At 34.3% G+C, this 25,848-nt stretch overlaps 2 protein-coding genes across 2 annotated transcripts; one reads left to right on the forward strand and one right to left on the reverse strand.

Moving 5' to 3' along the window:
- Positions 1 to 507: 507 nt before the first annotated feature.
- LOC134267990 (uncharacterized) lies at positions 508 to 23,101 on the reverse strand. The gene is made up of 6 exons (XM_062750200.1): positions 22,845 to 23,101; positions 21,605 to 21,755; positions 18,238 to 18,339; positions 16,303 to 16,342; positions 2,582 to 2,751; positions 508 to 1,922 (listed from the first exon to the last, which is right to left on the reverse strand). The coding sequence occupies exons 2-6, from the start codon at positions 21,750 to 21,752 to the stop codon at positions 721 to 723; spliced, it is 1,662 nt and encodes a 553-aa protein (XP_062606184.1). The 5' UTR covers positions 21,753 to 21,755; positions 22,845 to 23,101; the 3' UTR covers positions 508 to 720.
- Positions 12,526 to 14,685, forward strand: LOC134267981 (uncharacterized). Its single transcript, XM_062750190.1, has 2 exons — positions 12,526 to 14,535; positions 14,637 to 14,685. The coding sequence occupies exon 1, from the start codon at positions 13,035 to 13,037 to the stop codon at positions 14,349 to 14,351; it is 1,317 nt and encodes a 438-aa protein (XP_062606174.1). The 5' UTR covers positions 12,526 to 13,034; the 3' UTR covers positions 14,352 to 14,535; positions 14,637 to 14,685.
- Positions 23,102 to 25,848: the final 2,747 nt, after the last annotated feature.

Raw genomic sequence — 25,848 nt, forward strand, 5'->3', positions numbered from 1 at the left:
GCCTTTAACAAGGTGGCACTGGAGACAGGAGAAGCGCAGTCCTACACACACTGGTCCGAAACGGATCGAGCGCTCTGTTCGGGCACTTGTGATAAAACTCGTCCCCCGAAAATGCCCATAGTTATTTTGGTACATTTGTAAATCCCCAACAATACATTGCCTTTTAACTCTTTTTATGCAAAGTGTAGCAAATGAGTTTACAGTAAGTTTTATAAACTAATGAAATTCAAATACAAATGTTACTATCACCTGGTGTTTTCATGCTAGGAACTTCCCGAATCAGATTTGTCTGTATGTCTGCAATTTAGGTTTTAAATTCACTTTTAGTATACATGTAGCATAGCTCCTGCGCTGCTAGTGTGCATTTAAGAGGAAAATAAAATTAAGAAATGGAAAGTTGTGTAAAGGGATCAGATCTTCCTATATCCATTATTAAGAACATTTATTGTGGAAACTAAATTCTTCTTACATAATATGATAGAAGAGACATCATGTATGATTGTAAAATCATTAGGGTTTATGACGATCAAATGTAGCCTAGACATTACATGAGATATTAAATCCACTATATTTTTATATCGAATTAGCACATGGCTGGATTAGGCTTATGCATAAGTTTTTTGTAAGCAACATTGTAAAGTATTCTATTAAGTATGCTCGGTATTTTTCACAAAATATGCAAAAATATCTATTTTACCTCAAGTAATTTGTACGAAAGGTTCAAACCCTTGAACCAACTGCGATTACAACTAGGGGGTGATCATTTATTAATTCTTCAAGTTCGTTATTACACTCAACAACATTTTCATAGAAGAACTTGATGGTTTTTTCGTCTGCTTTTACACAGAATTTATCGCCATATCCGTCCGTAGAATTAAATGGTCGCACTATTTGCAAAACTGCGTCAATGTTACAATGTTCCATCACCTGAAAGGGATGTGAACGAAATAAAGAATGAAAAGCGCATATATAAAGAAACACGTGTTTAAAGACGAAATAATGGCTATCTGAATCCCGAGGTTCTTCTTCAACGTTGACAAGATTACTTCTGGATAGGCATTTAGTGTACGTTCCTAAATTTTCACATTGTCGGAAACAGTCTTCGGTTATATCCAGTTCCAGTTCAAAAGTATTTTGTATCCCCTGATCAATAGTATCACCGACTCTGAACTTTCCTTTTACAACAATATACATGAGGCACCCGTAAAGCTGTTTGTTTTTCATTTTCAGATCATCAAAATGAGACACTAATGTTTGTAACAAATCTCCACTTATTAGAAATTTAGATATCAATTCATGATTTCCTGCTAAAATATCAATTTTTAAATGATCTCCAATAGCTGTGTATTTTTTAAAATCTTCCAAATTCAATTTTTTGCAGTCACATTTGGATCGCTTGCATGAGTTTGACAACAATGCATCGTTTAGATGCTTTTCTTTTTCCTGATGTGTATCTTTTCTTGCGCTATTTAGATCGAGAGGGTCTTCAACCATTCCAGCATCAATAAAAATCTGTTGATATCTTTCATATACATCGGTTCGAAGACCAATAACAATCTTACATGTACCTCTCTTAAGAGATAACATTTTTTCTTTCATTATTCTTAGAATTCTAATAACTTTGTTTTTTTCGGAAGGATTTGGATTCCAAATTCCGAACCAACCATCGATAAAAACAATTTTTCCATCCGTAAGTGATGGTTCTAAATTATCACGATAGTGTAGATGTTCAGGCTTCCATCCAGCATTGCTGTTTGCAAAGCTTCTGATGACATTTTTTCCAGTGTTCGAAACACCTGTGCCTAGCTTTCCATGAATTATAACTTTGTCTGTTCTCTCTAGTTTTTTCACTACTGTTTTAACAGCTTCGTTGTGTTCTTGTCTTGTCAATTGTTGCATTTCCTCATCGTCATTGACAGAGGCTGTAAAGTAGATAAAAACATATATAAACAGGGCTTTTATGGATACTTTAGTCACGAATATTAATATTTTACGCAATTTTACATCATTACAGGTTTTAATAATCCTTATTCATGTTTCATAATTTTACTGAGCAGAAAAAGAGACTATAAACGGTTTTGGTTTTGATAAACTTTGTTGCCATTGTTATTTCATCAAAGAAAATAATAATTTGTAAAAACACATTAAAAATCCCTCTCTTCCTGCAGTTTTGGTCATAATTCATTATCACGTAGTCTAATTTCAATGATAGGCTACACTACGGTTTTTGTTTCGATAAACGGTGTTGCAAAACTCTTCTACAGTTTTAGTCTGATTTCAATATATTTGAATCACAAGTAGACTTGGATAGGAAATATAATTCTTTTAACTAAGTTTTGCTTTCAATGCATGGTATTGAGCTACTAAAAATATAAATATCTGTGAAAAACAGTTGGTTATATAAACAGCCCTTGTATAAAAAAATGAATGTTTGAAACAATATTTCCCTGATAACTGTATTCTGTAGATGTACCTTCGATTCATTAAAAATATTTTGAATCAGAGAAAATCGTCATGGCACCACTACTTAAATACAAAATAGGTTTGTCTCATTTAGTTTTTTTTTTTCTGTTCAACTCACCATCATTGCGTTTACTTGTCTTTCGGTAGTAAACAGCAATGACTATAGCTATAAAAAATCCAATTATAATCATGGAAAGAAGCAATCCAACTTTCAATCCAGCATGTTCCATTGTACTTTCCCCGGTAAAATTACTGCTCTTACTGATTCCATATGGAGTTCCAATTGTACTGAAAAGACGGTTCAATATTATTATAGTACTCTCAAAAATTGAAACACTTGTCTTACATTGTACTTTTGCAATGTGGCATAAAATATTTGTTTTGAAAACTGTACGAGGTTTGTCTCAAAATTTCGAAGACTTAGCTTATACATGTTTCTTTTAAATCTATAAATGTACCTTGATAAAAATGTCTCGGTGGTTAAAATGTGTTCTTGTCAGATAAAATACGAAGTTTTATGACAATGCGAGTAATAAGATTTTAAGCAACGTCAACAGTTCAAAATTTGGAGAAAATATTCAATGTACCAGAATCAATTCTTAACTTAATCATAATGATTTTAGATATAAATGTAAATATTTGAATCACAGTGATATGATTCAACCTTAAAATATGTTAACAAAGTATATGCATGTTCAGGTATATAATAATAATTATCTGAAATCCCTATCTTTTACGGGCTTGTTGTCTTCTCAAATGGAGTGACCCTCTTGCCCAATGCTCAGGTCTGTCTTATTTTAGTTTACGTTATTTACATGAATAGAGAAACCAATTCGATTTTCATTTTATTCCATTTAAGGACCAAAACACATTTCTTTAACTGCAAAACATTTATGACTTATACCTTTATATCTGTAGGAATGAATTCGGGATCAAAACACTTATTTTTCATTTTTCAAAATGTCAATATTTTGTTTTTAATTTTAAACCTGGTGTATATAAAACGCTATCAAATATATATTTTTTAAAAGCATGAATACAAAATACCAAAATATAATTTAAAAAAAAACAATATTTAGCGTTTTTTTCCATTCAAAAAATTCTGAAAAGAAATTCTTTTTCAATAGCATTTTAAATATGAAGGACTCCAAAAGCGCTTAAGTCCGATGGTGCTGAAATCAATTAACGTTTATGACGTCATAGTACCACAGCATCAAACATCAATGCCTCGTCAGGAGATAGTTCAATTAAGAAAATGAATTTAATTTTTGAAGATTCATGAGGTTATGAACTACGACGCTTCACGCCGGCATATTTCATGAAGCGCGTTAGCGTTTCATGATAAATATGCCGACGTGAAGCGTTGTAGTTCATATACCTCATGAAGCTTCAAAAAATTAAATTCATTTCTTATATTTACATTATTTTTCTGATGACTTGCCATACATTTACGCCGTTCAACTGTCATTTTTAAAACAAAACAGTGTGCACTATATTATTTTACTTTTTGACGTTAAGAGCGGTATTATGACGTAACAATGGAGATATTCATGCTTATTCGTGATACATACCTAATGTAGTTCATGAGAAAATATACTGCATAATTTTTTGTAAAGAATCATAGGGGAAATTTATTGGAAATGTAAATATATAAGTATAAATAAAATTTAATATCATCAAGAAAAAACTAAGTAAACCCTAATTTCTCAGATAGGTGCAAAACTAACCCTAATTGTTCGAAAAGTGTACAACAACTAACCTAGAGATATCATGGGTGAACGCAAGACTAACCCTAATCACTAAAGTGAGGACTAACCCTAATTTTCTCGGGTTTGTGCAAAGCAAGGAATAAACCTAATCTGTCGAGTGATATGTGAGAACTAATCCTTATATCTCTGGAAGGTATAAGTCATAAGTAAAAACATAAGATTAAATTTATTGCGAGGACCACAGCGGGACAACAGCGTCAGTGATTGACGTAAAATTATTGTGATGTCATAAATGTTAATTTTTCATCCACACTATCGGACTTTAGCGTGTCAGTCCATTGCACTCTAGGGCAACGTTTCTCTTAGGAAACGAGCCATTTAAGCATTGAATTCATATTTTTGGCTGTCTTCGGTCCTATAACACACCTGGCCGAGCCGACAAATTGAATACCGCGCGTTAGCGCGGTATGATAAATTTGTCGGCACGGCCAGGTGTGTTATAGGACCGAAGACAGCCAAAAATATGAATTCAATGCTTATATTTACATTCTCTAATTTTCCTTCTTCATAATTGCTTATTTCGTTGACATTTAATGTGAATTTAGCGTCCTTCAAAACTAACGTGGTTAATAGACGTAAGAGCCGTTTGTGACGTCAGATGACGTTAAGTGACGTTGCAAAGTTTAAGTACGCAAACAAACATTGCGATTAAAAAAGTGACAAATTAATTCTTAACGCACATTACGTTAATTTCTACGTTAATTTTTCAGGGCTGTAGTTTTTCATTAAATTGAAATAAAACATTTTACATTTTGGTGTTTCTAGAGTATTGAAAATGCATATAGTTCCTACTTTGTATTCTTACGCGCGGTGACAAGGTTTAGCGTGTGTTATAGAAATTTGAACGTCGTGGATTTGTAATGGATTTCATCAGGAAAATTATACTGAATGTAAATATTGGACTTTGGTGTCCGCAATATTTCTGTAAATCGCATCCTTCTCTATCATATAAATATTGTAACGGTCCAGAGATTTGACACAGTAGTTTTATACAGAGTTATTGAACCTGATTATTGTTGACATTGTAGGAGAGTTAAGATGAATTTGTATATGTGTTATAATTACTTGACATTGCAGGAATATGTATTAATTTATGCTTTGCATGTAGTTGATAGGTGATTATTGACAAGTTCAAGTGATTTACATGAGTTGAAATAGTTTGTGCACATGTTTTGAGTTACGTAGAAATCAGCTGATCACAGCAGTAGTAAAGTTGTGGTATTATTTTAGCTTACTTCATGTTTCAGGGACTTTAATTGGTCTTCTGTAGTAGATGAACCATAGATTTATAGATGAAATAATGTTTTCTTGAAGTTTAACTTGTTTTAGATAATTATCGGCAGTTTACAGACTGGTACTTGGCGGTCGTAAATTGTGTAGGTCGAGCCCGATCGTAAAAGTTACGATAGTTTTAGGATGTACGTTTCGGAATTGTACATTCCGTCCGTATCGTTTCGGACTTTATTATTTCGTAAGTAATATCCGGTTTGAGATGCACGGACTCCTCAACGGCGAAACAATAGGGGCACTTGTTTCATAAGCCGGGTCAAGCCGGTTGATATTCCGGAACCGGGCAAGTCACTTGTTTCAAATATATTTAAGCCGCCGGGCGGTCAGAAAGTAGCCCGGATCGCCCGAAAAATTTCGAGCGGCCAAATGAAAAGCAATATGGCGGAAAACGGAGGTAGAAATGTTCTTGATGGTGAAAAATTCGTTTTTTATCATTTGTCGTAGTCTCGGTGTCAATAACAAACACTACTGAGATAATAATTAAGAGACTTTAACAACATATTTGTTTACATTTGCACGACAATTTTTTTTTCAATTTTAAAGCTGCTTTTCAGTTCTGTGTGTAACGAGACCCTATATGCTCCAAATTGACAAATTGTAAATTGAATGGAACTAGTAAATATTAAAACGAAATATATCCACTAAATCGTTGTTCTCGTGCGTTCAGATAATTTTGATATATATTTTTTTTACAGCAACAGCACTGATACCAGCCAATCCGGCTTATTTTTCACTCGTTTCAGCGACACTAACCGGGTCAATATGCCATGTGATAAAAGTGAACCGGGTCATCGCCCGGCTGTCTGAAACAAGTGCGCCCAATGTCATGTATTAAGCCCGTCAATGTGTGAGTTATTTAATATTTAAAAATGACTGTTAATAATAATGAGAATTGTATAATCATCAACAAACTGTTATTTATTGTAATAGATATCTATCCATTAACAGGTCGAAACAATAAAATGTTACTACATGACGGTGTGAATTTCTGAACTGACCAAGTGCAACATTTCGACACACAGGGAACATGCCGCCACCCGAAGAGTCGAAAGATCCTGAGCTACAGGGCAAGAAGCGTCGACGTTCAACGCAAAAGGGCAAGTTTCACAGATATACAACAGATTTAGAGAATTAGGTTATATGGAGGACCATGGTGTACTACAAAATATTCTTGGTGATCTAGAAACGTCCTATAATGATTTAGAAAGAAGTCATGCAGAATATGTAGAACTTTTAGATCTAGAAAATGAATTACAAGCAAGTGAACATGAAAATGTTGATAGAGACATGGACAAAATGTACAGTGAATTATGTGAGTGCCGTTTACATGTGACAGGATTAGCAGAAAAGATTAAACAAAATGAATTAGAGACAAAAAGAAAAAAGGAAACAGTTAAAGTTAAAAAAACTTGATGCACCTTCATTTAGCGGTGCAATACGGGAATACCCAAGTTTCAAAAGAGACTATGAATGTATTATGGTACCATCGTATGGCTTATACCCATTTGCTTTGAAAAAGTGCTTACACGGAGAGGCATTAAAAGTCATTCAAGGAGTGGATAATGATTACGAAGAAATGTGGCACAGACTGCAGTTAAAGTATGGCAGACCAGAGAAACTAACAGATTCAATTTTGAGTGACATTCAGAAGCTCAAGGTCATAGCCGATTGGGACCATATCAGCTTTATAAATAGTGTAGAAGTGATTGAACGATGTTATTTAGATTTGAAACGAATGAAAATGGAGAGAGAGGTGAATACAGCGACAATGGTAAACGAAATCGAAAAAATTCTACCCCCTGTACAAAAGAGAGAATGGGTTTTGCAAAAGAAAAAACACGCTGGGAAAATAGAGATATTTCTTCCATTACTTGAATTTCTGTTAGAAGAAAAGAATGCCATGGAATACATGCAATCAGAAATAAGGAATAACTCCAAAGCAAGAATCCACCATGTAGCAGAGACAAATTCACATTCTCCAGTTGATCAACTAAGTGTTCAGATGAAGCACAATCAAGAAGTCCTCCAAAAGGTTGTAGACGGCCTAGCAAGCATCAATGAAATTGTTCGTCAAGGACATCAAACAAATCAAAATCTACCAAAATTTAGTCGACCCTCGCCATCACAAAGGAGTTGCTGGTACCATAATAGTGATACACATGATATTTCTCAGTGTTGGAATTTCAACAGAAAGGACGTTGGTGCTAAAATGGACTTACTCAGAAAAAATAGAGGCTGTTTTATTTGTCTAAAAACAGGACATATCTCGAAATACTGTCCTCAAAAGAAAGGATGTGAACATTGTGGAAAATTACATCACTCGTCACTGCATCAAGAAGGTCAAGAGGGAAATTTGCTAACATTGTGAGAATTGTTAATAGCAAAGAACCTGGAGAAGATGTCCTACTTATGATCAGTGAAGTTAAGTGTAAGGATATTTTGCTATCAACTTTGTGGGATCCAGGATCAAATATTTCGTTAATTTCACATCGTACAGCAAGTAAACTTAATTTACAAGGAAAAGATGTAACCCTCAGTATCACGAAGGTGGGAAATGTTATGGAACAACTACATAGCAAAGAATATATAATCCCCTTGACAGACAAGGATGGCAATACCTGGCAAATTAAAGGATACGGTATGGAGCAAATTACAACAAATGCAGGCAAGGTAGATGTTAGTGGAATAGCACAATTATTTAATGGAATTACAGACTCTGATATCTACAGACCATGTGAAGAGGTTGATTTACTGATTGGATCAGACTGTAGCGTTCTTTTACCCACAAGAGTTGACGGCGTCGGGAATCTTCAACTGATGAAAAATCAATTTGGTTATTGTGTGAGGGGAAGCCATTCTCTGATTAAAGTATCCGCAATGCCAAACTCGTTTTGTATCAATCATTTGTCGAGAAGTGAATTAAATTCCATGCATATCATGAATACTAAATCGCTAAAAGATCTAAAAGATCAGTTTGATAGTTTTCTAGACATTGAAAGCTTAGGAACCTACTGTCAACCAAGATGTGGAGGGTGTCGATGTGGACATTGTGTTGTTGGTTCAGGACATTACACTATTGAAGAGGAGCATGAACTGAACATGATTGAGACTGGATTAAAGCATGATGATGCCAACAAATGCTGGACCATAAATTACCCATGGAAAAGGAATCCTTCAGAACTGCCTAATAACATACAAGCTGCTATAGGCCGTTTACGGTCAACGGAACAACGACTGAAAAAAAACTGGTTGTAGACGGCCTAGCAAGCATCAATGAAATTGTTCGTCAAGGACATCAAACAAATCAAAATCTACCAAGATTTAGTCGACCCTCGCCATCACAAAGGAGTTGCTGGTACCATAATAGTGATACACATGATATTTCTCAGTGTTGGAATTTCAACAGAAAGGACGTTGGTGCTAAAATGGACTTACTCAGAAAAAATAGAGGCTGTTTTATTTGTCTAAAAACAGGACATATCTCGAAATACTGTCCTCAAAAGAAAGGATGTGAACATTGTGGAAAATTACATCACTCGTCACTGCATCAAGAAGGTCAAGAGGGAAATTTGCTAACATTGTGAGAATTGTTAATAGCAAAGAACCTGGAGAAGATGTCCTACTTATGATCAGTGAAGTTAAGTGTAAGGATATTTTGCTATCAACTTTGTGGGATCCGGGATCAAATATTTCGTTAATTTCACATCGTGCAGCAAGGAAACTTAATTTACAAGGAAAAGATGTAACCCTCAGTATCACGAAGGTGGGAAATGTTATGGAACAACTACATAGCAAAGAATATATAATCCCCTTGACAGACAAGGATGGCAATACCTGGCAAATTAAAGGATACGGTATGGAGCAAATTACAACAAATGCAGGCAAGGTAGATGTTAGTGGAATAGCACAATTATTTAATGGAATTACAGACTCTGATATCTACAGACCATGTGAAGAGGTTGATTTACTGATTGGATCAGACTGTAGCGTTCTTTTACCCACAAGAGTTGACGGCGTGGGGAATCTTCAACTGATGAAAAATCAATTTGGTTATTGTGTGAGGGGAAGCCATTCTCTGATTAAAGTATCCGCAATGCCAAACTCGTTTTGTATCAATCATTTGTCGAGAAGTGAATTAAATTCCATGCATATCATGAATACTAAATCGCTAAAAGATCTAAAAGATCAGTTTGATAGTTTTCTAGACATTGAAAGCTTAGGAACCTACTGTCAACCAAGATGTGGAGGGTGTCGATGTGGACATCGTGTTGTTGGTTCAGGACATTACACTATTGAAGAGGAGCATGAACTGAACATGATTGAGACTGGATTAAAGCATGATGATGCCAACAAATGCTGGACCATAAATTACCCATGGAAAAGGAATCCTTCAGAACTGCCTAATAACATACAAGCTGCTATAGGCCGTTTACGGTCAACGGAACAACGACTGAAAAAAAACTGGTTGTAGACGGCCTAGCACGCATCAATGAAATTGTTCGTCAAGGACATCAAACAAATCAAAATCTACCAAGATTTAGTCGACCCTCGCCATCACAAAGGAGTTGCTGGTACCATAATAGTGATACACATGATATTTCTCAGTGTTGGAATTTCAACAGAAAGGACGTTGGTGCTAAAATGGACTTACTCAGAAAAAATAGAGGCTGTTTTATTTGTCTAAAAACAGGACATATCTCGAAATACTGTCCTCAAAAGAAAGGATGTGAACATTGTGGAAAATTACATCACTCGTCACTGCATCAAGAAGGTCAAGAGGGAAATTTGCTAACATTGTGAGAATTGTTAATAGCAAAGAACCTGGAGAAGATGTCCTACTTATGATCAGTGAAGTTAAGTGTAAGGATATTTTGCTATCAACTTTGTGGGATCCAGGATCAAATATTTCGTTAATTTCACATCGTGCAGCAAGTAAACTTAATTTACAAGGAAAAGATGTAACCCTCAGTATCACGAAGGTGGGAAATGTTATGGAACAACTACATAGCAAAGAATATATAATCCCCTTGACAGACAAGGATGGCAATACCTGGCAAATTAAAGGATACGGTATGGAGCAAATTACAACAAATGCAGGCAAGGTAGATGTTAGTGGAATAGCACAATTATTTAATGGAATTACAGACTCTGATATCTACAGACCATGTGGAGAGGTTGATTTACTGATTGGATCAGACTGTAGCGTTCTTTTACCCACAAGAGTTGACGGCGTCGGGAATCTTCAACTGATGAAAAATCAATTTGGTTATTGTGTGAGGGGAAGCCATTCTCTGATTAAAGTATCCGCAATGCCAAACTCGTTTTGTATCAATCATTTGTCGAGAAGTGAATTAAATTCCATGCATATCATGAATACTAAATCGCTAAAAGATCTAAAAGATCAGTTTGATAGTTTTCTAGACATTGAAAGCTTAGGAACCTACTGTCAACCAAGATGTGGAGGGTGTCGATGTGGACATTGTGTTGTTGGTTCAGGACATTACACTATTGAAGAGGAGCATGAACTGAACATGATTGAGACTGGATTAAAGCATGATGATGCCAACAAATGCTGGACCATAAATTACCCATGGAAACGGAATCCTTCAGAACTGCCTAATAACATACAAGCTGCTATAGGCCGTTTACGGTCAACGGAACAACGACTGAAAAAAAACTGGCGATGAACACACTCAGGAATATCAAAAACAGATAGATGACATGGTGCAGAGAAAGGCTGCTAGAAAATTATCACCAGAGGAAGTTACTTCATACAAAGGACCTGTGCACTATCTTCCACATCATGAGGTTTTAAAACCAGAATCATCATCCACACCACTTCGAATTGTGTTCAACTCTTCTGCTTCCTATATGGGTCATGTTATTAATGACTACTGGGCTAAAGGACCAAAAGTTTTTAATGACCTTCTTTCCATCTTGTTGAAGTTTCGAGAAAATCAGGTTGGTCTTGTAGGCGATATCTCCAAAATGTATAACTTGATTCATCTTTCCATAGAAGATCAGCATACGCACAGATTTTTATGGAGAAATTGTGAAATTGACAGACCACCAGATCATTATGTGCTGACCAATGTTCCATTTGGAGATCGCCCCAGTGGTGCTATAACTATTATAGCTCTCAATAAAACAGCTGAAATGCTGGAAGATGTTTACCCAAAGGCTGCTAGTGTTATAAAAAACAACAGCTATGTTGATGACATTTTAACATCAGATTCCACATTTGAAAATGTATTGCAATTGGCTAAGGATATCAATCAAGTATTGGACTTTGGTGGCTTTCACATAAAGCATTGGATTATATCAGGAGACCATCATCAGGAAATTAATGAAATCAACATAATGAATACAGAATCAGAAAAGGTGTTGGGACTAGTGTGGAAACCTGTTGATGATGTATTTACATTTAAAGTGCGATTGAACTTCTCCAGGAAAACAAAGCATAAAAGCCATGAAGAGAAATCAACCAATAAGTTGGAGGAAATTCCTGAAATTTTGACAAGAAGAATAGTACTCAGCCAAGTTGCAGGAGTGTATGACCCTTTAGGACTGATTGTTCCTTACACTCTTAGTGCAAAATCTCTCATAAGAAATTTATGCCAAGGAAACCAGAGAAAGTCTGAAGTGTGGGATAAACCTTTATCCGCAGAAATGAGACAACAATGGATAGAATTTTTCAATGGACTCTTTCAGTTAGAATCCCTGTGCATTCCCAGATGTTTAAAACCAACTAACGTCTTTGGAAATCCGGTCTTGGTGTTTTTTTCTGACGGCAGCAATCTTGCTTTTGGAGCGTGTGCGTACATAAGATGGGAGACTGCTTGGGACACTTATGACGTTAGATTAATTTTTGCAAAAAATCGGATTGCGCCAGTTAAGCAACTTTCCATTCCAAGGCTTGAGCTTTGCGGTGCTGTGCTGTCAGCTAGAATAAGGGAAAAAGTTGTGGAAAGCATGACTTTTACATTTCAGAGAGCAATTCATCTTACTGATTCTGCAATTGTCCGTGCCCAAATTCAAAAGGAAAGTTACGGTTTTGGTACATTTGTCGCCAATAGGATAGCCGAGATTCAATCAAAGACACAAAAGGCTGAATGGTTTTGGATTCCTTCTGATCAAAATCCTGCGGATCTTACAACAAGGATTACACATCCCAGCATATTAAACAATGATTCAAGGTGGCAGAAAGGACCAGAATTCTTACACTATCCTATTGAACAGTGGCCAATGAAACAAACTGTTGACGTTTTAGAAATTCCGGATTCATTGGTGCACAGTGTGTTGACAGAAAATATTGAAGTGAAGCCAAAGGAATCCTCGACTCGGATACTGGAATTGATAGACACCACGAGAATCTCATCCTTGAATAAGCTATATAGACTCACTGGTATTTTGCAACTTATATTCAAGGTGCACTCATTCAAGAAGATTCTTTAAAATTTGACAGCTGAAGTTATAAGAGATGCTGAAAGGGCTTGGATTTTACATGCTCAAATGGACCTACCAAACAATGTTATGCAGAGGTTTCGACGTCTTGGCCCTGAACGAACAAAGGATGGAATTATTACAGTTGGACAGAGAATGAGTAAATGGATTGAAGAAACCTGGAATCAGTCCACATTTGCACTTCTTCCTACAAATCACGTATTTACAGAATATGTAGTGAAAGCAATACACGATGAAGATCATGCAGGAATTGACGTTACTCTAGCAAAGATCCGAAGCAGATTTTGGATACCTAAAGTAAAAAACATTATAAGCAGAATTAAATTTAGGTGTGTGATATGTAGAAGAAAATTCAAATCAATGCAAGGTCAACAGATGGGTCCAATGCCAGAGACAAGACTTAAACCGACCCCTCCCTTCAACATGTGTGCTGTTGATTTGTTTGGACCTCTTGTAATCAAGGATGCAGTTAAGAAGAGGACCCATGGGAAAGGTTATGGTGTCTTGTTTAATTGCTTAGTTTCAAGAGCAGTATATATTGATGTAGCAGAAGGATATGACATGGGCAGTTTCCTTATGGTACTACGACGTTTTGTTTCCATCAGAGGATATCCCAGAAAAATGATTTCTGATGCAGGTACTCAACTAATTGCTGCCGGGAAAGAATTACAAAAAGTTGTACATACTTGGGATTGGGAAGATATCAAGAATTTTGGGACAGCTAGAGGCATGGATTGGCAGACAACAAAATCAGCGGACGCACCCTGGGAAAATGGTTGCAGCGAGTCGCTTATTCGTTCAACAAAACTTTCTCTTGAGACTGCCATTGGATCAGCAATTATGACATTTTCAGAGTTACAAACTGTTCTCTTTGAAGTTTCCAATCTACTAAATGAACGTCCCATTGGTACAAAAAATTGCGACCCTACTGAAGGTACATATCTTTGTCCGAACGATCTATTGTTAGGTCGGGCAAGCACCAGAGTCCCTGTAGGAGACTGGGATGATTGCAAGGACCCCAGAATAAGATGGAAATTTGTTCAGCGTGTGGTGAATACATTTTGGAGAAGATGGACACGAGATTTCTTTCATACCCTTATTATAAGACAGAAATGGCATCATGAAAGGAGAAACATTCAAAATGGTGACATCGTACTTGTTCAAGATTCAAATAATGTGCGTGGTCAATGGAAACTGGCACAAGTTTCGGAGGCAAACCCAAGAAGTGATGGAAAAGTGCGGGATGTAAAACTTAGATACAAAAATCTGAACCAAGATCCTAAATATTGTGGTTGTCCAGATACGGTGGTTTGCAGATCAGTCCGACGATTAGTTGTGATTCTTCCAGTTGAAGAACAGGTGTAAATGTAAACTGTGAACATGTGAACTTTTTCATATCCCTGGACAAATGGTGGGGGGAGTGTACGTTTCGGAATTGTACATTCCGTCCGTATCGTTTCGGACTTTATTATTTCGTAAGTAATATGCGGTTTGAGATGCACGGACTCCTCAACGGCGAAACAATGTCATGTATTAAGCCCGTCAATGTGTGAGTTATTTAATATTTAAAAATGACTGTTAATAATAATGAGAATTGTATAATTATCAACAAACTGTTATTTATTGTAATAGATATCTATCCATTAACAGGTCGAAACAATAAAATGTTACTACATGACGGTGTGAATTTCTGAACTGACCAAGTGCAACATAGGATTAATCATTTTTGGAGTCAATTGTGTTATTTGTTGATTTAAATGGAGATTAATTTACTTATTTTAGTTAAAGAATGTATTTGGAGATTACTTTCATTCAGAAAAGGTGTCTTGTATGTAGTTATTAGATTTTTCTATAGACTTTGCTGCTTACGTACGGGAAATGTCATGAGAGATTCTCCAACGTTTTCCAACGAGTCCAACAGTTTCCAACATTAACGTCATGTTGTTATATAAAAGGGAGAGATTCAAGGAATTTTTGCTCTTCTGCTAGGTTGGTTTCTTTAGAGAAGTCGTGTTTTAGGGGTAAGGAGTTAGCTATAGTATGGGTTAGGCGTTTTGAATTTTGAGTTAATGACTTCTTAGTTTTAGTTTCAGAAGAGCCAGCCGGGTTTATTTTAAGGACATTTTAAGAAGTTTTGGAATATTTGTGGAATTTTATAGGAAGTTTTTATCAGGTTTTAGTGAATTTAAACTGAGAATTGGACTTGGTTAAAATTTGCAGGCTGTTTGAATTTTTGGTAAATTGTTGTTAAATTTTAGAATCACTTGGAATTGTTTAGGTAATTTATACAATTAGCTAAGGAAGCTAGACAAGTGTATTTCTAAATTTTGCTACTTAATTAATTAAATTAAACTAAAATTCAGACTTAGGAAATTTGCAGGAATTACTGGTGTTTGAAATTTGTTAGAAATTTATTAGGTTTAAGGGATTAAGTTTTAGTTATTGGCTTTTACTTTCATTCAGGAGGTCTGGGAGGAAGTTTTGAGAATTAGGAGTTTCGTGAGTTGCATTGAGGTTGGTTTTAGACAGATAAGTCAGGACTAATAAGTGACATAGACAGACTGAGACAGAGTTTAGTGTTTGTTGATTGTTCATTTGAGAGATAATTTTTATATTAAATTGTAAATCGATTTTGTCTCATTTCAAGTACAGAGATTTACAAGGTTTTATCAAAATGTGGTTTTCCAACAAGATGGAAATTGTGGGATATTAGAGATTAAGAACAGAGTAACGAGATAAATGAGCATTGAAGAATTTTTAGTGACTTCCGTAGGTCTAGGTTGGAACGAGCTTGACAAATCGAGAAGTAAAACTGAGAGATTTCGTGTATTTATAAATTTAGTGTAACTTAGAGAGCGCGGGTTAATAATAGGAGGTTTAAGTTTTGGGTAGTGGTGTATTATCTGAGTTCATTGATTAAAGGGAGATAGTTTAGTGTGTTGTGATATGATTAAAGTATTAAGGTTTGAACCACTGTGCCATACTATTCCTCCTGAGCTCAGGTTGAGCTGTGTAACGCAAGCCTTGCCACGAGAGATAAGACAACCCCTAGAGATAGAGAGAGACGGTGGGTCCAGGAGTAGTAGAGGACCGACCGCCTCCGTCCGCCCCTCCCCCGTTACAATATGGTTAATTTGTGTAGCTACGCCATATTTGTCCATAAATTTATTAGTTAGTCTTGGTTTGATCTATGTACATAGTTTTATTAATATTTGAGATCAGGATCCCATAAAACAGAGCTTGTTTACGAAAATTAGGACAGTCCCTCGTTCATGAAAAGATTATTAAAAATATTAAGAAAAAAAATATATCTCACCTTGAAGTAAAAGTTGAATTCCTTTGAAGGCATACAGGGTCTAAAATAAACTAAATCTATTGCAATCTTGCCCCATGGTAATACATATGCTCGTTGTTTCCTTTTACTCTCTTGTTTTTAAATACTAAAAAGAGTCAATTTTTAAAAGTTTTTTGTTTAACAAAAACCTGCCAAATCGTACGTACGCAAGTTTTTTTTTTATTTACAAAGTAAAATAAAACAATTTTCTGACGTTGTCTAAATTTAGGAAAGCATACATTTATTTAGTTATTTTTGTTGATGTAAATATTATGGGTATGCCAAAGAATTATGTTTGGTATTGAAATTGAATTGAAAAGTATAAACATAAGTATAAATACGAGGGCTGTCCCGTAAAATCGTGGACAAAGCGTCTTTCTCGAAAAGTAATGGGCGCACTAAGCTGAAAATTTCAGTAAATGTTTATTTATCATATATAAGTGCATGATAATTTTTCTGATAAATTATAGGCAAAAATAAAGATTTTATTATCCTTTAATGTGCACGGGGTATTGTCCTACGGCGCACGGTCAAAAATTCAAGGTTTTATTAAAGAATAAACAAGTTTGAATCCAAAAAAAAAAATTCAAATACGAAAGGTTTGGATTGAAATTATCTTAATTCAATTCCACAATCAATTTTGTAGTCTTTGTAAAAAAAAAATTAAGGCATTTGGTTAGTTTTGGGCAGTTTCTCGAGCATTCGAAATGGGAAAGTGGTAAACACAACACACGAAAAATGGCGACGTTTTATGACGTTACGGCGCACCAGAGAACAGTTCAGTTTTATTTCGATGTTGTAATGACACCTTTTGAGACTTGAAATGACCATAGAAGAAAAAAAATATTATAAAAATAACAAAATATCTTAAGTATACAAATGAAATAGGAGTTTTCTTAGCAAAGTTTTTTTTTGGATCGAGTCCCTTGGGAGTACAAAACATACGGACAAACTCTTTATGTACCCAATAGCAAAAGAGGCTGTCACAGTAGACCGCCGATATTTAAGGAATTACTGTCTAGTTTTGAGAGTATGCCAGGGCATCAACAATAGTGGAAAACATGGCGAAGCCCGTTATGCTAAAATTATCCCATGTTTCCCACTATTGTTGATGCCCTGGCATACTCTCAAAACTAGACAGTGATTCATTATATTTCCATTTCATTGTGAAAAAAAAAATTGTAGACTTAGACATTAAGAATGTAGACTAATCGATTTAAATTACACGAGGACTTCCAATTTCAATTTCAATTTCAATAATCCCCGCATACTGACGTCAAACACAAAGGCAGCCGCATGAGATTTACATGCATATTTGGCCTCCTTAGCGTCAGACACAGAGACAGATGAGCACGAGATTTGCATGCGTATTAGGCCTCCTTAGCTGCTGACCTATCGACCTGCCTAATTTACATTCCGGCAGAATTATCAATAAATCAACTCCGCTTACTTTCAAAGGGTTATTATAAAGAAAAAAATTAGAAATGGAAATATAAGATTTTCTATTACTTGAATGATGGTGAGAATGTTGTCCGTAACTTACTAATACATCTTCAGAAGATCGCATGAGGGTGCCAATTGGTTCTTCGGCTGTTTATGGAGACTAACGAATGTGTATCAATGAAATTCCAACATTTACGTCTGACTCATCCAACTTCATTTTCAGCAAATATAAAACGTGACGCTGTTTTAGACACTTTGACGTTGTAATCCATAAGCCGTAAGGTGATACAATACATGGCATAAAATCTCATAATTTGTTTATTTATGCATATATTTATCTGAAATTTGCTGTGTATATTACTAAAATATGTACTAAATCATGGTGAAAATTTCAGAACGCAGTGATATTTATTTTTCTCACTAGACAACTTGTCCACGATCTTACGGGACAACCCTCGTACATTGTATACATACATCTGTAGACTTCATTACTTATGTAAGTTGTATTTGGACACTCAGGACTGTTGCATTTGATCCAATGGATAGAGCCATATCTATTAAAAATCGGACAGTGGCCTAGAAAAATAGAATTGAACTTCTGAGATTGTTTTATTGAGTTTTTATTGTATTTTGAAGAGTTCTCAAAGTATTAAATAACATTTCCTTTGTAAGTGGCATTGCAGCTACAGGCTTGAAAACCCCAAAGCTTCTGAAAAAATAACTATAAAATAAAGCAATAATTTCGACTTGAACTTAAGATTTTGGCTGTAAAATTACTACGAATCAAAAATAAATGTTTTAAGCAACAGATCAAAACGAGACTACATTAAAGGTTTTCTGGAAAGTTATAATTGCACTTTTACCTCAGATAATTAAATTCGTGAAAAAGTGTAAACAGATGGTTTTTAAAGGAAAGTGGTCTCCCTTAATTGTCATAACGATACTTGAATATTATTTGAAAAACAAGTCATTTAAAAAGAAAGTTTTCCTTTTAAAGAGCAGATTTTTTTTTTTGATAAGCGGCATATGTCTATATCAATTGGACTTGTGAATAATACATGTATGTGAGGATCCGACACAACAAACCACACTTAAAGTAGATCTTCTTTGCATACAGCAGATAAGTAAGATTTAGTGTTTGGCAGTTAGTTATTTGGGGGGATAAATAGTATGATGATTCTTTTAAGCAAAACATGAAAATCACATTACGTATGTTCTTGTTTTTTTGTAAGCGATGAAAGGTTGAGTATATTCAAATAATTTTTGCATTCTTCATTTCTAAAAAAAAATTATACAAATCCTTCGAAATTTTTTTTTAATTTCAGTTCTTTAGTGGAAGGATTAAATAAAGTAAAGAATATTTTGGGTTACATTGTTGTTGTTATTTATCAAATTATCTTTAAGAATGGGTTTGGATCAGAAACTTTGCTTCTTTTTTTGATAGAATGACAGAACTTATTGACTTAGTAGCGTAACCTCGCTTTGATAAATGCGTCTTTTAACAGGTCGAGGAAACTACCTTGTATGGACATTGTTGTGATTGCGCACAGAGGTGCTCACAGCAAACAATGGTCCAATCCAGTGAATGAGCCGAAAAGCATGATGGTCTACTACATGTTTATTTTTACTACTAACACATGGGTCAGGGAAATTTAAGACGCGATTTCAAATGACTTCAGGAAAGACAGCTAACAATTTTTTTGAAATGTGTTTATGAAAAATACGAAGATTAGGTAATAATCTAGATTCCCCATGCTCACATTAACAAACAAAGTCAGTTTTTCTTGCTAAATTGTACTTTTTTGAGATACTGCTCACAAAGTCTTCAGAAGTAAAAAAGACCTTATTTTTTTAAACTCGATATTCCTTAATTTGCCATGTAACTGGTTAAATTAGTAGTTGCTCAGTTATTTGTTACTATAAAATATTTACATTCAGTGTAATTTTCCTTATGAAATCCATTAGAAATCAACGACATTCAATTTCTATAACACACGCAAAACCTTGTCACCGCGCGTTGGAATACACAGTAGGAACTATATGCATTTTCAATACTCTAGGAACACCAACATGTAAAATGTTTTATTCAACTAAATGAAAAACTATAACCCTGAAAAATTAACGTACGAAATAACGTAATGTGCGTTAAGAATAAAGTCATTCTTTTTTCCTCGCAATGTTTGTTTGCGTAATTTAACTTTGCAACGTCATTTAACGTCATTTAACGGCTCTTACATCACCACGGCAGTTTTTAAGGGAGCTAAATTCACATTAAAGATTAACGAAATAAACAATTATGAAGAAGGAAAATTAGAGAATTTAAATATAAGCATTGAATTCATATTTTTGGATGTCTTCAGTCCTATAACACACCAATCGCAACTTCTCGGGCCTTTCCGAATAGCGGAAAAACGACCTCGAATGTATATGGTAGCCGCCATGACAACCCTCCCTTTTCACGATCTTTGAAATAAATTCATGGAGACCTTTTATCTGTGGAATATGGAGTGTAACTTTATTCAATGTAATGATATTACCTAAAATATCCTATAGAAGGGACTTCTAACTCCGTCTATTCTATATTTGACTAAACAGGAAATGTATAAAATTTTAACATCCGGTGATGTTAATACATTCGAGGTTGTTTTTCCGACCTCTGACGGAAAGACCCGAGATGATGCGATTGATAACACACCTGGCTGTGCCAGGTGTGTTATAGGACCGAAGACATCCAAAAATATGAATTCAATACTTAATTTAAAGTTGCATTTCACAAACAAAAATATTTGTACAACATTTTTCTTATTTACCTGTTATGTTAATCCTCATGCATATTAATTATAGAATGTGAGTAGCATATATTTTGAAGTTGTATACGTTGTTAACATTGACAATACCAGGCGCGGATCCAGGATTTGGAGTTAGGGGGCGCCAAAATTAGGCAAGGGGTCTGGATTCTAGAGATTTTGAAGGGTTAAAATGAGGTCTACCAAAGCCCTGGTGGGGCCCAGGGGGCGAAGCCCCCGGAAGCTCCTGGATTCTAGAGATTTTGAAGGGTGAAAATGAGGTCTACCAAGTAGACATATTTGATTTACGCTAACTTTGACAATTTTAGGGGGCGCGCGCCGGGTGCACCCCCTCTTAAATCCGCCACTGAATACGTAGCACACTTCAGAGTTGATTGTTTTCGGACCAAGGTATAGTAACGTGACATTGACTTTTCACTGACAGTACAGCACGGGGAAAACTGTCAACAAACAGACTTGTACAATGGATTGACTTTTCACTGACAATACAGCACGGTGAAAACTGTCAACAAAAAGACTTGTTTAATGGAGTGGAGAAAACCCTTATTTTTATCATTGTAAAACATTTGTATATGAATGTGAGCATGGAATTAGTAGATAATGATGTTCTTATTGTACTAAGTGTGTAAAATGCTCGGAAAAATGCATCACATTTTTTCGAGAGCGATTTAAAAAATTGGCATTTTAAAAACACACGTGTAGTATTTTTGTTGTTAACCATAATGCAACTCATGGTCGATTTGTCAGTCACGTTTGTTCCTCACTTAACATGTGAATTTGCTCCGACGTCACGGAAAATAGTTTCCTCGACCTGTATACGTAAAATCATGGAGGGTTGCATTAGATATTTTAAAATCGGCAGTAATTCTCGCATGTGTAAAGTAGTCCTCTTTTCGTGATACTTCACAAGCTGGACTTTTTAATTCTTTTTATAAAAACACGATATCAAATATGCCTCTCTCTCTCTCTCTCTCTCTCTCTCTCTCTCTCTCTTAAACAATGCAGTCTCGAGTTTCCAGGTATATGATGCTTACCTTTACCAAGGCGATGTAATTCGACACACCCTCTTTTGACGCTTCCGCCGCCATCGTCTAACAAACAATGATAAGCTTCTTTTTTTCGGCAATAATAGTCCTTCGACTCTTTTTTCCACATTGATTCATTTTTGGGGCAATCCATCATTTACTATAGAAAGACGATGTTACACATTAAGAGTGCAATTAATAATGCACTGGAAAACCAGAAATAAGACTCAGATCAAAAAAGTAATATATGATGTGCACAATTGCATTAGGTTACAAAGAATTTGCAAAGGGATGGTTACCCTTCAATATAATAGAAGAAAAATGGCATGTTAATCTTGCAAATGGGAAACCCGAAATATTAGTCCGATCAAAAACAAAACATTCTTTCTGTGAAAGTCTCACTAAATTCCATTGAGTGGTATAGGAGGAGATGTGGATAAGAGATGTTTACCCCAAAGTGTAACAGTCGGACGGACAGAAGGACTGACGTACTGTCAGAAAGCCGAACACCCCGATCATTATGCACCCTCCCACTTTTCAAGCGAAGGGGAGAATAATAAATGAAAATTAAAATCAAAATTAAATTATGTCTTACAGTAACGTTATTTTTTTGTATCTAAAATGTACAAATTCATATCGCAAGTTTTGGGAGTAATGCTCCAATACCATTGACAGAGGTAAGGCATTTTTTAAACCAAGGGTTTGTATGAAAAATGCATTTTATAATGAGTGTAATCAAAAGTCAAATACAAAAAGAGAGAGATTCTGGTATTAGGAACATTAAGGTATGTCCTCTCTTCCCTTCTTTTTTCTGATTCTCTTTTGCATCGTCAGGGCAATATTTAAGGTAAATAAAAACTTCTTTACTATATGCACTTAATTACATGTATGTCTTTCAAGTTTTTTTTCAAAAAAAAACAAAAACAAACAAAACAAAACAAAACAAAAAACTTATGTCATTTTTTTATTAACAACAAATTTCTTTTTTTTATAAGTTTGAGAAAAAAGAATATATAAGGGTAGGTTGTGTACTAATTGTATTAAAAATATTTGTATAATTATGCTTCATTGTATATTTTAGAATAAATGTAATAGAAATTATATCCTCGTCGATTACAGGTACATTTACTAATACATGTACATAATTGACACAATAGGATGTAAAGATATTACTATTCTAGGATTATAAATATTTTCAGTCTATCGTAAAAACTTCTTTAAATGATGACATTCAGACAAAAAAACTTACCTTAAATACATTCAGCGAAGCAGAACCTAACGTAATGCATCTCTCTTTGGGAATTATCTGTGTACACTCTAATGATCCTACAATATAATGAGCATATTCAAAAAGATTAATAATGAGCACCAGGAAGAAAACTTGCAAGTATGCAAACAATATGAAGAAATAATTCTAATTCTACCAAAAATTCCAAAGGAAAAGAGAACATATACATGCTTAATATCATCTTCAACCAAAAACTTGGGTAAATCCCAATTGTTTAATCTACTTTCATTTTCATATGTAGCTGTTTACATTGTGTACTCTGAATGTACTGAAACTTCATCCTTGAATAGGGGACTTCCACAAAAGTTAAAAACATCTGCACATATTTTGTCTCAATTTCGTGTCTATAGTTTCATAGACATATTTTTACTTTTTTGTAATTATTAATGTCACCATCTTTAGAAGTTCTATGGTCGATACAATTAACTAATCAGCAAATGCAACCTATCATAAAGTCTTTTTTCCCGATCATCACAATGAATTCAATGCAGTCAACGGTGGCAGGGGATACTCACTCCTCCAAGGCACATGATCCTAGTTCTGTTTTTTGAGGCCTTCGTTTACTCTGTTCCAAAATTCGAACTGTTATATCGATTTTTGAGCAAGAATACTATTCGTAATCTCATAATGTTTTATTATAGAGAAATATTTGAGAATTAATGTTACATACAACCATTTTTCTGGTACATAAATTAAGCTATCATTGAGACATTTAAGGCTTTCTGGAAAGCCAAGCATGTGATTTTTTTCTATGAGTACATGATATAGCTGTTAATATGTAGCAGTATTAATTACACTTGACTTTAAGAAGTCTCCCTCTTTCCTTCAATCATTCAAACTGCAAGTTTATTTCCCCATAAAATCCGAAATAAACATTTAAAGACCAAACCTGTTGTAAATAATTGCAAATGGTACCACAGAGATCATTGTTATTCTGCAGCCCTTGTTAAAAACTTAAATACTTAAAACGAAATGTTTACGACTGCCGACAGAATTAATAATTATAATTGCATAATCTACAGTATAGAATTATAAACGTTTAGAATTTATCATCAAAATTATTTCACTCATATAGAGATGCGACATTCATATGAAATAAACCCCTGTTTTGTTGCTTTTTATTTGATGATGTATCACAAGTAATTGGATAATTTTTTTTTCATTAAGAGTATGAAATACATGTAACATGCATATATAAGGAGAAAACAATCAGTATTTTCGTCGATCGGTCACACCCGCTGTCCTTGTCATGACCTGGAAATAACAGGGGAAAATCGATCCATAATTATGATGGAATGCCACAACAACTTTTTATTTAATAGATCTTTGAGTCTTCCTTTTTAAACAATAGTCAGCATTGAAAAGCCGATATAAGCTCTTGATTATTTTATATGAAATTTTTGTAATTTTTCAAAGAAAATGAAAAAAAATATTTATATATCCAAGCAAGTTGTTTTTGAGTTAAAAGATTGCTGTAAATGAATGCATCATATGAAAAACGTATAAAATATCTAAAGAAAGGCTGGTAAGACTTTTTAATTTTTTTTTATAAAAAATTATTTATGAAAATAAAATACATTATTTGTAAATATTTTTAAACCTATAGTTAAAAACACCATAAAACTAGTCACAACTAATGACAACATGTTTGTCAATCATATTTTCAAAATATAAACGAAAATAGAAATTTTAGAAAAATAAATTTTTATAATAATTGGACCTAACATGAGCAAAATTAAACTGATCCCGATCAAAATTAAAACAAACTGAATAAAATGCTAATTTAATTCCTCTTCATGTATTTACAATGAAAAAATCTATTTTATTGTCAGTTTCAATAATGTTTTAAGCCTTATAACACCTAATCAGACTAGTGCTCTTTGGGGGAATGTTATTTATTTCCAATAATTGAACAGTTATGGTTGGGATCGGTTTAATTTTGATCGGAATTCACCAAAATTGAAAAAAATAATTTCTCTAAAATTTGGCTATTTCGTTTCAATTTCTATATGAATATGATTAATGAACATGTTCTCCCCGGTTGTGACTGGTTTAAAGAAGATTTTAACCACAAGTTTAAAAAATATTCACAAATTTTGTGATTTATTTTCATAAATATTTATATATATATAAAAAATAATATCTATACGACTTTTCTTTACATATTTTATTAGGTATTAATGTGATGCATTCATTCACAGCAAATATTTTTCAAGAAAGCATCTAATTTGGATGTAAATATTTTTTTGAATTTTCTATGAAAACATACAAAAAAAATCATATGAAATAATAAAGGGCTAATGTCGGCCTTTCAATGCTATAAGCATTGTTTAAAAAGGTTGACTCAGAGATCTATGAAATAAAAAGTTGGTGTGGCATTCCACCTTAAGTGTATACCGGTAAATAAATTCTCACCATTTGATTCAACACTTGAGATACTGTTAGAATGTGTTTGCTGACAAGTTCTCTGTATTAACATAGAATTTTCAAAATGATGACTTTAAATGAGACAGTTGATACTCTTGTTTCATTAACTTCTTCGTCATGTTCACACATAGGATGTTCTTGTATATCAAATAAGATGAGAAAAATAAGCCCCGTATGCAGATAAAATGGATATATTGTTGCAAAAGTACGGAAGTTGGTGATCGAAAAGTTAAAGTTATCACTTTAATTATCATACACCTTTTTAGTAAGAATTCCATTAACGTCTTTTTTTAAATTATATATCTAGACATTCAGTTTTTTTTCTCATCCATTCTGTTTTACATGAATACCAAAATAGGTCTGCCAATAACGGGGCTCAATACAAGATAAAAATAAGTTCTTGAAACGTTGAGGGATAAAATAAAAAAAATCGGAAGTAAACTTATAACAGTTTATAATGCATATTTATTATTTAGCAATAGCAAGTGCTATAGTTCGCAAATTTAAATGCAGTTTCAGATTTACAACGATCATGGGA

This window comes from Saccostrea cucullata, unplaced genomic scaffold, assembly GCF_032062105.1.
Source record: "Saccostrea cucullata isolate Sc308-1 unplaced genomic scaffold, CSIRO_AGI_Scuc_v1 ctg2631, whole genome shotgun sequence".
Classification (NCBI taxonomy): Eukaryota; Metazoa; Mollusca; class Bivalvia; order Ostreida; family Ostreidae; genus Saccostrea; species Saccostrea cuccullata.

Excerpts from the sequence above, each read along its gene's own strand:
- LOC134267990 (XM_062750200.1), bottom strand. The coding sequence starts at position 21,752 with ATGATGGATTGCCCCAAAAATGAATCAATGTGGAAAAAAGAGTCGAAG. Across the intron at positions 16,343-18,237 it reads AAGTAATGAAGTCTACAGAT|ACCCTGTATGCCTTCAAAGG; the intron begins GTATGTATACAA and ends AGTTTATTTTAG. Across the intron at positions 2,752-16,302 it reads AATTCAACTTTTACTTCAAG|TACAATTGGAACTCCATATG; the intron begins GTGAGATATATT and ends CCGTCTTTTCAG.
- LOC134267981 (XM_062750190.1), top strand. The coding sequence starts at position 13,035 with ATGGACCTACCAAACAATGTTATGCAGAGGTTTCGACGTCTTGGCCCT.